We start from the raw sequence: 12,182 nt of genomic DNA, 5'->3' as shown, positions 1-12,182 counted from the left end.
ACACCTGAAGTCACTGAGAAGGAAACAGACGTGCAGTGACGGTCCAGTGTGTCACCACACACAGCTATGTGTGTCTCTGTGACCGCAGCTCACTGTTCTGTCCCTGAAGGACCGTGACGCCCACCTCATCGGCCGGTCCCCCAGTGGTCCTGGGAAGTGCCCATCAGACCCCTTAGGACCCACAGCTCATGGTGGGACAGAGGAGGGGGGCGTGTGTGTGAAGCCTTTTGCCCAAGTACTGAACTGTGTCTGAGGCCCGAGGCCCTGCCTCCTGGAGCCTGGGAACCGCCAGGGTCTAACAGAGAGGCCCGGGGACCCGGCAGCTCCTACAGGACCGTCTGCAACACGGAGGGGGCCACACGGGTGTGCACACAAGCCAGGGGCAGCCAGGCAAGCATCAGCGTATGTGATCTGTCGCTCTCCAGGGGTCACCATAAATCAGTGGGAACGGCGTGCCTACTATGGAAACACAACTTCAGATGAATTCCCTGGTACCCCCTGCCACCCCAGCAGCCTAGGCACCTCCGAGTCCTTCTACGGGGACTCTCTGGTCTGCCCACCTGCCTGGGCCGCCCTTAGTGTTCTCTTCCCAAGAGTCTAACCAACCCGAGAGGGTCCTTGGGGCCTCGGGCCACCTCCTGGGGTGACCCGTGGGCAGAGCTGGGGCAGGAAGGGCTCCTGTTTGGGGCCAAGAAGCCTGCAGACAGAGGCTGGGCCTGCGGGTCTGTTTCCTGGCTTCTGAGAGGAGGTTAGGGCAGGATCCAGGGGCCTGGTCTGTAGACCACGTGCTCCCTGGAACCCCAGATCACAGTGTTCCCCACCTGACGGGCCGCTGGGGGTGGAGAGGTGCCCCTCCACTCCCTCCTCTGAGAAATCTTCCAAGGCCAGCCTCAGGCCCGGCCTTAGTGACCATCCTTGTGCCAATGGCCACACTTTCTGGGGATGAGCGAGACCCCTGCCAAGGCACAGGAGGCCTCACGGGACAAAAGGGGTCAGTTCTAGTGGCACTTCAGCCTGACGAGCTGTCACCATGGCCACAAGTGCCAAGAGGTCCCTCCCAGCCAGGGCTCCTCCTTTCAGGTGTCGTGGGTTCCCCCTGCGATTTTAACAGTCGTTTCCCTCTTTGCTCTCACCTGCAGACAAGGGCATTGTCTTAGCCAACATCCGGGGTCTCTCCATCCATGCTTCCATCTCCCTGAGTACAATATGTAGGAATGAGCCCCCGCAAAGGGCTGGATCTGGGGAAGGGCGAGGGAGGGGCCGTGTCCCAGGGGCCAGCCCCCGGCGCTTATGCCTGTGTTCTCATCGGCTCCTCTAAACCACCAGTGATTTGGGTGCCAAATGGGGTGGGGGTGCGGGGGCTCCATGATCTTGTAGGTGATCTTGGCAGAACTTGGCATCGAAAGCAAGAACAGGGGCCACTCTTTGAGCAACATCTTACGGTCTCAGTCCCCAAGTAGCGAGGTGGGCTGGTCTGCAGAGGACTGGATCCTAGCACTCAAGGGCTCCAGGGACCCCATGGGGCAGGGGATCCCCTAAAAGCCTGTGCTCAGCATGGCCTGAGCTGCTTTGGGCAGTGAGGACCCCCAGGCCCCAGCGCGGCCCTCCTCGCTCTGACCGTCTGGGCATCAGGGTAACCAGGGTGGGTCCCCAGCCTGTCGGCCTCCTCGACTGAGAGTTTCCTGCCTGAGAGAAGTGATTAGTTTTGGAAAATTGCCGGAGGCACTGCGGGGAAAGATGCTCCCAGCCCGGTGACTGATAGCAATTCCCCGGGCCCCTATCTGCGTTTTCCCGGCTACTGCCGACCCTGGGGGGCTCCCCAGCGTGCCCCGGGGGCTTCTCTCACTCTCAAAGGGCTGGAGACTGGAGCCAAGGAGCTCCCTCGATGGGGCCTGGTGGGGCCCTGTGTGAGCTGTTCATTTGCGCCTTCGCCGCACAAACATTTATTAGCGCCTGTCATGGGGGCTCTGAGTCAGCTTTCTTGGGCTCAGATCCCAGCTGGGCGCATTTCTCGTGTGGCTTTGAGCGGTGATTTGACCCTGAGCCCCCAGCCTTGTGGGCTGGTGGAGGAGGCCGGGAGCTGGGAGCCAGAGGGCCGAACGGCCCAGCCTGGGGGCCCAGGGTGCAGACTGACAGGACAGGAGCGGAAACTGCAGAGCATGTTGGGGTGGGCAGGGGGGCCGGCGGCTGGGGCCTGAGGGGGCCTGGGTGCTCACCCTCTCTTCTCTTTCCTCAGTACGGCAAGAAGAAACTCAAATACCTGCCTTACAATCACCAGCACGAGTACTTCTTCCTGAGTGAGTGCTGGGGGTCCCCTCGAACCACACCCCAGAATGGCCATCTGTCTCCCCACCAACCACCTGCCGCCCCTTCAGACCCAGGAATCGCCCCTAAGCCTGTTCGAGCACGAAGGGTCGCCCCTCCCCACGAACTGCTCCTGGCCTGTGGTATAGATGGGACCCAGAGGCACAGGGTCCCACACTCAAGGGCCCCTCGTGCGGAGAGGGGTGGGGGGAAGAGCACTAGTTGGGGGAGGGGGGCGGGTGCTTCCAGCCTCCGCTCAGGCCCAGTTCTCTGCCTCTGCCTGTGAGATGCAGAGCTGGGCCCCCATTCAGTGCTCACTGGCCTCCCCCCGACTGACTGGTCCAGCGTGGCCGGGCAGGACAGATCAGGGCGTCTGTAAGTGCCTCTGCTCTCCCCACAGTCGGGCCGCCGCTGCTCATCCCCGTGTACTTCCAGTACCAGATCATCATGACCATGATCACACGCCGCGACTGGGTGGTGAGTCAGGGGGTACGGCTGGCTCGGGCTGTGGGGGGGGCAGGGGTAGGTGGGCCTGGGGATCGGCACGGTGCCCCCGGGCCCTGCGTCACTCTCAGTAAGGGAACATCCTCTGGGGCAGCCAAGAGCCAGGGAGGCCACAGCCCTCCACGTTCCCCCGCTACCCACACACCGTGGGGCCAGTGAGGGGCCGTGGCCTTTGCTGAGCTCTCTCAGAAAGCTGGGCCCGCCTGTCCGCCACTCCAGCCCTTGCCTCCCACGTACCCGCGTCCTGTGTGGCCCCGAGAGCCCATGGACCGGGACCACCGTGCTCCCTGTGCTCAAGGGAGAGCAGCTGGGCAGTGGCTGGGCTGACAGGTGGTTTGTTTGCTCAGGCTGCCCACCAAGGCCGCCCTGTCCCACCACAGCGCTCACAACTCTGGAGGCCAGAAGTGCCAGACAAGGTGCTGTTGGCACAGGTCCTTCTGAGGGGGGTTAGGGAGGACCAGGGCCAGGCTAGGATCCTCGGCTACTGGGCAGCTGGGTCTTCGGCCTGTGTCTCGGCGTCACCGTCCCCGTGAGCCTCTGTGTCTGCGTCCGGGGTCTCTTTTCTTAAGAACGCCGGTCACAGGGGCGCCTGGGTGGCTCAGTGGGTTAAGCCTCTGCCTTCGGCTCAGGTCATGGTCTCAGGGTCCTGGGATCGAGCCCCACGTCGGGCTCTCTGCTCAGCAGGGAGCCTGCTTCCCTTCCTCTCTCTCTCTCTGCCTGCCTCTCTGCCTACTTGTGATCTCTGTCTGTCAAATAACTAAATAAAATCTTTAAAAAAAGAAAAAAAAAAAAGAACGCCGGTCACAGTGGACTAGGGCCGCAGCTTAGTGAATTACATCGGCCATGACCCTGTCTCCAAATAAGGTCACTCGAGGCCTTGGGATTAGGGCTTCAACATGTGCATTTTAGGGGACACAATCCAGCCTGTAACACCAGGCTTGGAGTCACCAGATTCTGTGTCCAGAGAGCGAGTGCGAGGGGCACGTCCCCGTCCTCTGCATTATGTGTGCACGGGCGGGATTCGGCATAAAAGGTGGACGGAATGACCTGGATGGAGCAGTCAGCCATGGGCGGAGCCTGCTTGTGGGAGACTGGATTTTGTGGGGACAGGGACAGGGCCTCCCTGTCCTGGACACCCATTGGAGGGGGACCACCAGGTATTGCGGGTCTTTTTTTTTTTTTTTTTTTTTTAATCCAGTTTCATCAATGAAAATATTGAGACTCTGAGAGCTTGGGACTTACCCAGGGTGACACCAGGGTCGGGCGCTAGAACCTAGGCCATGTCCCATACTGTTCCCCCACTTCAGCCACCAACCTCTCTCGAATAACACCAATCTCCCTCGTATTTCTGGAGCGTCTGCAGGGCTTCCAAGTACTTTGCTTTGTCCTTTCTCGTTGGAACTGTGGGCAAAGGGGCCACACCTGGTGATTATGCTGGTGTTCTGGAAGTCTCCACCAGCCCTGTATTGGTAGAACCTGTACCACCCACTTCTAGGACACGATATTTTTCCAGAAGTGAGCGTTTCTTCTGTACTTCCTGTGTCCCAGCATGGCCACCCACGTTATGACATTTGACCCTGGCTTAAGAGCACAATGACACGGGCCGCAGGGACGGAGTTTCTGTGTCAGCTGTGCCGTGGGAATTTGAACCCAGATCTCTCACCTATGGTAACTGCTGTTCCCATGGGGCTCCCCGGGCCCTGGAAGGAGCCACACAGCTGAAGAGGAGCTCGAGCCCGGCCGGGTGGGGTTTCGTGGTGCTGCTGGGCGGATTTCCATCAGCTTTTGTGGCAGGTGACTCCTGCCTGAATATATACTTTTTTTTTTTTTTTTTTTTTTAAAGCTGTGTTTATTCCCCAAGGGACAAAGCACTCAATAAGGACAGCGCAGGGAAGGAGAGAAGACTGTGTGCCTGCCTGGGATCGGATGGCAGACCCAGGGAAATTTGATAGGGCCCCAACTCGGTGGTGGGGAGACAGGGCAGCCCTGCCTTTGCCCCTGCTGGGGAGCAGGTCTCCAGCTGGGTGGGAGGGACGAGCCTCCAGCCTTGGGCTCCTTCTCGGAAACAGCGGACTGCAGTCAGTGTGCGGGGCTGGGGATTCAGGGCAGATAAGGTCCGGTGCCACCACCCCAGGAGTCCGTGACTGCGTGGGGCAGAGGCGGGTCCGGGGCTGGGCTTTTCGTTCGTTTTTGTTTGTTTGTTTGTTTGTTTTAAGATTTTATTTATTTATTTGACAGAGAGAGAGAGACAGCGAGAAAGGGATCATAAGCAGGGACAATGGGAGAGGGAGAAGCAGGCTCCCTGCTGAGCAGGGAGCCCGATGTGGGGCTCGATCCCAAGACCCTGGGATCCTGACCTGAGCTGAAGGCTTAATGACTGAGCCACCCAGGTGCCCCCGGGCTTTTCTGATTTACGGTAACAGAGAGCTTAGGTGCCAAGTGCAGCCCTGGCTTGGGGCCATAGTCCTCAACGGGAGCAACTCTCTTGGGCCAGTAGGCAACACCCGGAGACCTGTTTGATGGTCACAACACAGGGGAGATCGAGCACTCCTGGCAATCGGGCATCTGGGGGACACCTAGCCGGGGATCCTGCTGAGTATGGTGTCAGGCACGGCACAGCCCCCAAAGGTGAGGGCTGTTCCAGGCCCAGATGCCAGGTATGGGGAGGACGGGGGTTGATGCACTCTGAGAGCCTCAAGGACGGAGGTGTTTACCGTCCTGGCAGTGCTGGGTGGTGGCCACATCCTGGAGATACTTCCCAGCCTCCCTCCCTGGAGGGTCTCTGCGTCCAACACCACGGACCTCTCTCTCCTGAAACCCTCCCTGTCAGCTTCCAGATCCCACCTCTGATGGTTCTCCTCCACCTCTCTGTTCCCCTATATCTGCTTCACACCTACCCCTGCAGCCCATGGTCCCGTGGTCATGGGTCGCTCTGCACGAGAAGAAATAAGCATCTTCCCCCGTGGATATACAGTTCCTTCTGCCGCACTAGGTGCACACACAAATGAAACAAAGGGGAATGTGATGGACAGTAGGAGCAGACCTGCCACACTTGCTTCTCCCGCCCCCTTAGAGAGCCCTCCCTGGATCCCAGGCCATGCCCCGGGGCCTAATGCCAACCCTCCGGACTCTCCCTTCCCCTGGACCGCCTTCTCAGCCGATAGCACTCATGAGGGGACCAGCATGGATTCCTCATGACTAAGCTGTCCCCAAATGCAACTGCCCTGGCCTCCTAGATCGTTCTGGAATCTCTATCACCTCCTCGGGGCTGTGGGCCCTGCTCTCGGTCTCCCATCATTTCGGGTCTGGGCTACCGAAATAACCTAATCCCTCTATCTCCAGTTGGCAGAGCTATATTTTAAGATTTGAATGTGACTGTGTTCTTCCGGCGTGTAAAGCTCGCAGCGGTTTTCCGTTGGCCAAGAGGTAGAGGTCAGCATCCTGAGGCAGACATGGCCTGGCCGAATCCCCCACCCCCTGGCGAGCACATGGGACACAGGATCTGCACGTATACCCAGCCCCCTGCCCGTTCGCCTCCGCTCATCGCACCGCAGTCTTGCCTATCTGGACTTTTTTCCATACCGTCATTCTGCAAATGCGTCGCACGGTTCTTGACCTCTGACGTAGCCCAGCCCAGCTCAGGCACCACCTCCCAACGAGGGCATTTCCTAAATCCGAACATCACATCAGGACCACTCATGTGCTCCCCTTGCTGCTGTCCCCTTCCGTATGATATCGAAGGGATATCTGTATAAGCCTGTCCTTCCAGACACCAGGCTCCTGAAGGAGCTGCTTTGGCTCCTAGCACCCAGCTCTGCCCGCGGATAGAGAGGAGGCATGCACGGGATTCGTGGAGCTTGACTGCACATAGACTTGAGGATGAGTTTGTCAAGCAGAAGGGGGGCGGGGGGGACAGGAGGCCCAGGTGGAAGTGAAGCCGGGTGCACCTGGGTCCAGAGGCTGTCCGCATAGGGGTGCATGGGCTGGCATGTGGGGGTGGGATTTCCTCCAGTATCCTCTAGTGGGGAAGGAGGTGGGTGGGGGCTTTGAGGATGGCAGTGTCACGGTCCACGTTAGGCACAGAGGCCCAGCTGAGTACTCACATGGGCAGCCCGACCCAGGGCCTGTGCTCGGATCACTACCCTGCTGGGACTCCAGGAAGGAAAAGTGATGGGGGAGAGGAAACCATACAAAGGCCCTGAGGCAGAAATAAGCTGGGTCAGGGTGGCTCAAGAGAGGGCGGGTTCTGCTTGGGGCTAAGAAGGAGGCTCTGGTTGCCATGGTAGCCGAGGGCGAGCAGGAGACCCATGGGAGACTCTGGCTATGGCCCAGTGGAGGCACTCAGACTTGGGACGCAGAGAGGAGATAGGGACCCCCTCCTCAGAGCGCCTGTCTGTGGGGTTGCTGTGGAGGGGCGGGTGGCAGGGCTGCTGAGGGAAGCGCTCACCCAGGTGAGGGAAGACCTGTAAGTTCAGGATCCCCATGGCCACCCCAGAGAGGGGCAGGAAGAGAGAGGGGACAGGAGGAGAACTGGGCATGGGAGGGGGACCAGCATGTCAGAGATGGCTGGGGGGCCCTTATGGAGAGGCTGGGAGGTGACGCTGGCCTTTGCCCTGCTAAGAAGGAGATTCCCAGGTGTTGATGTGTTAGAAGACAGCGAAGGGCAGTTTTGGTGGGGGCGGGGCGGTCTATGTACCTTCAGAATCCCTGGGACCACGAAAGGGCTGCTCCTGGCTGACACCTGGTCCCTGCCCTGTTTCCCTGAAGCAAAGCCCCAGCTCCCTCCTGCTGCTCAGACACTCAGCATTTCCCCAGAAGCAAAGACGGTTGCCAACCCTGTGCGAGCAAGCGTCACATCCTCCGTGGACCTGGTGCCCAGCTTCCTCGAGGCCCGCTGGGGGTTCTTGGACACGTTTGCCTCGAGGGGCATGTGAGGGGCTGTGTGCACATCGGTGGTCAGGACGCAGAGCCAGGGTGGGTAGCGGCCCCAGATCAAATCCCGTTCTCTCTGCAGGACTTGGCCTGGGCCATGAGCTACTACGCTCGGTTCTTCATCACCTACATCCCTTTCTATGGCATCCTGGGGGCTGTCATTTTCCTCAACTTCATCAGGTACCTGCTGCTTGGCCTTGACGGGGCTTTGACAGGGGGGCCCCTGTGGGAGGGCTCCGAGCTCCCCGCTTCCTGCCCTGGGCCTCCCGACCTGGCCTCTTGGTGCACATGCCGGGCTGCTGGGGCTGGGGGAGAAGGTCTGTTCCCGCCTGGCCAGACTCCGTGGCCACTCCCGTGGCTCCCTCGCTGAGCTGTGCTGTCTTCCAGGTTCCTGGAAAGCCACTGGTTTGTGTGGGTCACACAGATGAACCACATCGTCATGGAGATTGACAACGAGCCCTACCGTGACTGGTTCAGCAACCAGGTGAGGGCAGCCGGAGCTGGACACTGGGGCCCCGTGGAGCCTGTGGGTCCGTCTCCCTGCCTCCAGCCCTTGGCTGCTCAGTGGGTCCAGGGCAACGGGGGGCTTCCCTGCCTGTAACTTTCCACGGGGAGGGACCAGAGGGGAATCTGGGTGGGCCAAGGTCTCCAGACCACGCAGGACGACAGGGAGGGGTTGGGCCTCCCGGGAAAGAGATGGCACCCTCATTCTCCCATCTGCTCCTGGGGTCTCACCCCTCCCCTCCGCAGCTGGCAGCCACCTGCAACGTGGAGCAGTCCCTTTTCAATGACTGGTTCAGCGGGCACCTCAACTTCCAGATCGAGCACCAGTGAGCACGGGTGGGCGGGCAGGCTGGGAAGGTGGGTGGCCCTGGAGGAGGGAGGAGGTCACCAGCCCTGTCTGGGCGTGGGCAGTACATGGGGGCTACCTCTCTCCCCACCCTGGCCAGGCCTCCCAAGCGTCAGGCCTGGAGCCTGGTTCTGCAGCCCACCCACTGAGGTCGGGGGAGGGGCTCACCGGCCCGAGGGACAGCCACCCCTTCCATGCGGCTCCAGCTTTGTAACCATAGAGAGCTCACACCACTGGTCTCTTGAACCTTCGAGCCTAGCAGGGCAGGGGGACCGATCCCTTCATTGACAAGGAAACTGAGGCATGGCTCTTCCCCAACCCCTGTGCGCCAGCCTCGGGTGGGGGGGGGGACACACACAAGGAGAGCCGCAGACGTGGTCTCCCCGACCCTGACTGCTGCTGTCTGTGCGGGCTGTGAGTGGGAGGCGGGGGCGTCCTCACCCTGTCCCTGCTGTCCCCAGCCTCTTCCCCACCATGCCTCGGCACAACCTCCACAAGGTCGCGCCACTGGTGAAGTCTCTGTGCGCCAAGCATGGCATCAAGTACCAGGAGAAGCCACTGCTGAGGGCCCTGCAGGACGTCATCAGGTAAGGGGGGGCGTCTGCGGCTGCTGGAGCCCCTGGAGGTCCCTGGGGCTCAGGGCAGAGACGGAGAGGTGCGCAGCTGGGACTGGCCACGGTGAGACTGATGGCCACCAGAGGGCGCAAGCCCCTGGGGCCCAAGTGTCCCCACCAGGGCCCCTCCCTTACTAGGAAGGACCTGGCTTCAACTCTGGGCTGGATGGGACCCTCCTTTGGTCCTCCCTCAGGCTGTCCCCCAGGGAGCCCTGAGCAGACAACCCTGTAGTCCCTCTGAGAGCCAAGAAGCGCCGCCCACCCCCCAGTGTGGCCTCCCCAGCGCCCCCCTCCTGGGCCCTGACGGTCCCCTCCTCTTCCCAGGTCCCTGAAGAAGTCCGGGGAGCTGTGGCTGGACGCCTACCTCCACAAATGAAGCAGCAGCCCTGGGGCTGCCCACGGGGAAGGGGGAACAGGTGGGAGCGCTGGCCACAGGGAGGGGGGCTTTTGTTCTGAGGGGTTCCACAAGGCTGGAGTACATGCTGGTTCGGGAATTGCATTTTTGATCTCCTGTTTTGCTCTGCTTTCCCTGCGCTTCTGTCTCCGACACCCTCCCTCATGGGGCTGTCCTGTATCAGATGGCCGTTAACCTGCTCCCTCCCACCCCCAGGAGCCAAGACAGGTGCTCTGTCCCGGCCCCCAACTTCTGTCCCCAAACTTCTGCCAGGCCAGAGGTCCACAGATACGGCCTGTAACACCCCTGTCTTGCTGCCTGGCCTCTAGGCCTCACACCTCCTTGTCTCCCTCAGATACTTCTGAGGTCTGTGGCGGGTGGGGGTCCTAGTTGAGCACCATGGCTCCCTGGCCTGTAGGCCTGGCCCCACTGTCAGCGTCCCCGTCACTGGTGTTAGGGGTTGTGTGCGCCTGGTGCCCCCGGCTCCCTCGTGGCCTGCACTGGGACCCAGGCCTCCCTGCTGCCACCCCTTCTCTTCAGATGCCCAGGGTCCTGACCCTGATCCCGGCTCCCTTTGCCTGCAGTGCAGCCAGCTCAGACCTTGGTGCCCAGGCAAGTGTCCTTGCCCCGCAGGAACCCTTTGACCCGGGGCTTGTGTTGTTCCATCCCACCACCTGCCACGTCTCCCCAGCTCCACAGCCTGGGACCCGGGGGCCAAGGGGGCCACCCTGAAGGTGGGCTTGGCCAGATCAGAGGATCAGCCGGCCTGTTGGCTCAGCCCTGCCCCCTCACCCCCCAACATCCCCTTTAGCTGTTTGTCCGGGCTGGGCGATTGGACCTTTCTCCAAGGTGCTCTGTTACCTGCCAGGCAGTGCCCACCAGTCTCTAGCTGCTTGGCCAAGTGGCCTTGAGCCCTTCAAGCTGCCGGAGGGCGCCTCACACAGGCCAGCTCCATGCGGGGGCTGCTAGTGGGGACGTGCTCACACTGTCTTCTGCTCTCGTCTGTCCCCTGGTTTTTTAACCTTTTGTTATAGAGACATTCTGATGGGGTTGGGGGGAGCTGCGACAACAGGGCTGGGCCTTGTCACAACCTTCTACCAGCTGCCTCTTTAGGCCCCTGTGGTGGGCTGAGCCCGGCTCACTCACGGAGGCCACAGGGACCCCAACTGTGGGGGCTGCTGGGGCCACTGCTGTCGAGAAGGCAGTAGGGGCCCGGGGGGGATGCAGTCCCAGAGGACGTGACTCTAAGGATCTGGGGGTTTGGGAGGGAGACCTGATGAAGATCAAGTGAAAACTGCAACAAGGAGTTTGGGGCCGGAAGCCAGGCAGCCGAGGGGATGGGGAGTGAGCGGGAGGGAGGGACTCAGGGCTGCTGCGTTGGGAAATCTAACCCACTAACCAATATTTAGCTTCAGGGGAGGGGAGCAGAACAAGCTCAGAGGGGGGGCGCCTATGGGAGAGAGCTGTAGTCCCCTGACTCCCCCGCCAGGGGGAGATGCATCTTGTGTGACGGACCTGCAGGTTGCCATGGCGACATGGGCCCCAGAAGCCCTCCAGGGGAGAACACAGGCCCCAAGAGCTGTCCTTCCCGGGACACAGAATGGATCCATAGGGAACTGATGTTAATTTTTACCATGTCGCTCCCCCACCCCTACATTTTTTGGAAATAAAAGTAATTTTATTTTCACTTTCTGCACGTTAATGCTAGGCGGGTTGTCAGGATGGAGGAAGGGGCTTTGTAGCCAGGGGACCAGGGAGAAGACTCATGCTGGTAGAGACAGGCTTTTCGCTGTCCCTTCCCCAACCGCGGTGGCCCTATCCCCATCCCCTGCTGCCTCCCCTCAGGATAGAATTTTCTCCCCTTCCACTGAAGTGCGTACACACCAACCCAACTCCAGATGTGGCCACTGGAGCCAAAGGAGGTTTCCTGGAAGGTCTCTGGAGGGTAGCAAGGAGGAGCTGGCCCAGGCCACCTTCCTGACCTCCCCATTCCGCATCTCTGTCCCCAGTTCCTCCTGGGAGCAGCTGTCTGCTCACAACCTCACCAGCTGACTGGCCTGTTGCCAGACTCCCGTTCCCCCATTTTCTGGTCAGTGGACAGAGCGCTGGGGAGCAAAGGGAATCTCAGAAGGGAGTTTGGAAAGCCCTGGAGACCTACGCTTCCCTCTTGTGGTCCCCACACCCTGGGGAGACGCCCATGCCCTCTCAGCCCAGCCCACCAGCTCACAGGCAGCGGCAGACAGAGTCCTGGGTCTGTCCTACCATCAAGCCTGGGAAGTCCGGAGGGCTGTGCCAGGAGCCTCCCGCTGTACCAGCAGCCCAAATGCTGCTCTGCTTCTCTGCCTCCAGGTTGGCTCAGCCGGCAGGTCAAGCTAGGTGTGTCCGGGAAGGGTTCAGCATAGCCAGCACCCGGCCTTGCCTCTCCTCCCAGCGGGTTCGCGGAGGGTCCCAGAGTAGACCCTTGTGGTCTTCGTGTTTTCCCTGTGACCCCAGTATTGTGTGCAGGGACAGCCAGCTGTCCTGGGTAGGGTGGAGGTGGTTCCCCAGTGGGTCCAGGGACTCGGCAGTGGGATCCAGGGTTGCA

General features: G+C 60.8%; 1 protein-coding gene across 1 annotated transcript in view; it reads left to right on the top strand.

Moving 5' to 3' along the window:
- The window catches only part of LOC111149586 (fatty acid desaturase 2), a 29,371-nt gene extending 18,093 nt beyond the window's left edge, over nt 1–11,278 (top strand). The window contains exons 6-12 of the mRNA XM_022506706.1: nt 2,237–2,297; nt 2,705–2,781; nt 7,823–7,920; nt 8,128–8,224; nt 8,491–8,570; nt 9,052–9,177; nt 9,529–11,278. Of these exons, the coding sequence (XP_022362414.1) occupies nt 2,237–2,297; nt 2,705–2,781; nt 7,823–7,920; nt 8,128–8,224; nt 8,491–8,570; nt 9,052–9,177; nt 9,529–9,580 (591 nt within the window). The 3' untranslated portion in view covers nt 9,581–11,278. The remainder of the gene's footprint in view (nt 1–2,236; nt 2,298–2,704; nt 2,782–7,822; nt 7,921–8,127; nt 8,225–8,490; nt 8,571–9,051; nt 9,178–9,528) is intronic.
- The last annotated feature ends 904 nt before the right edge of the window (nt 11,279–12,182 follow it).

Source organism: Enhydra lutris, unplaced genomic scaffold (assembly GCF_002288905.1).
Source record: "Enhydra lutris kenyoni isolate GAN:26980312 unplaced genomic scaffold, ASM228890v2 scaffoldscaffold22, whole genome shotgun sequence".
NCBI lineage: Eukaryota > Metazoa > Chordata > Mammalia > Carnivora > Mustelidae > Enhydra > Enhydra lutris.
Note: the sequence above shows the minus strand (reverse complement) of the source record. Positions and strands in the feature narration are given on the sequence as shown.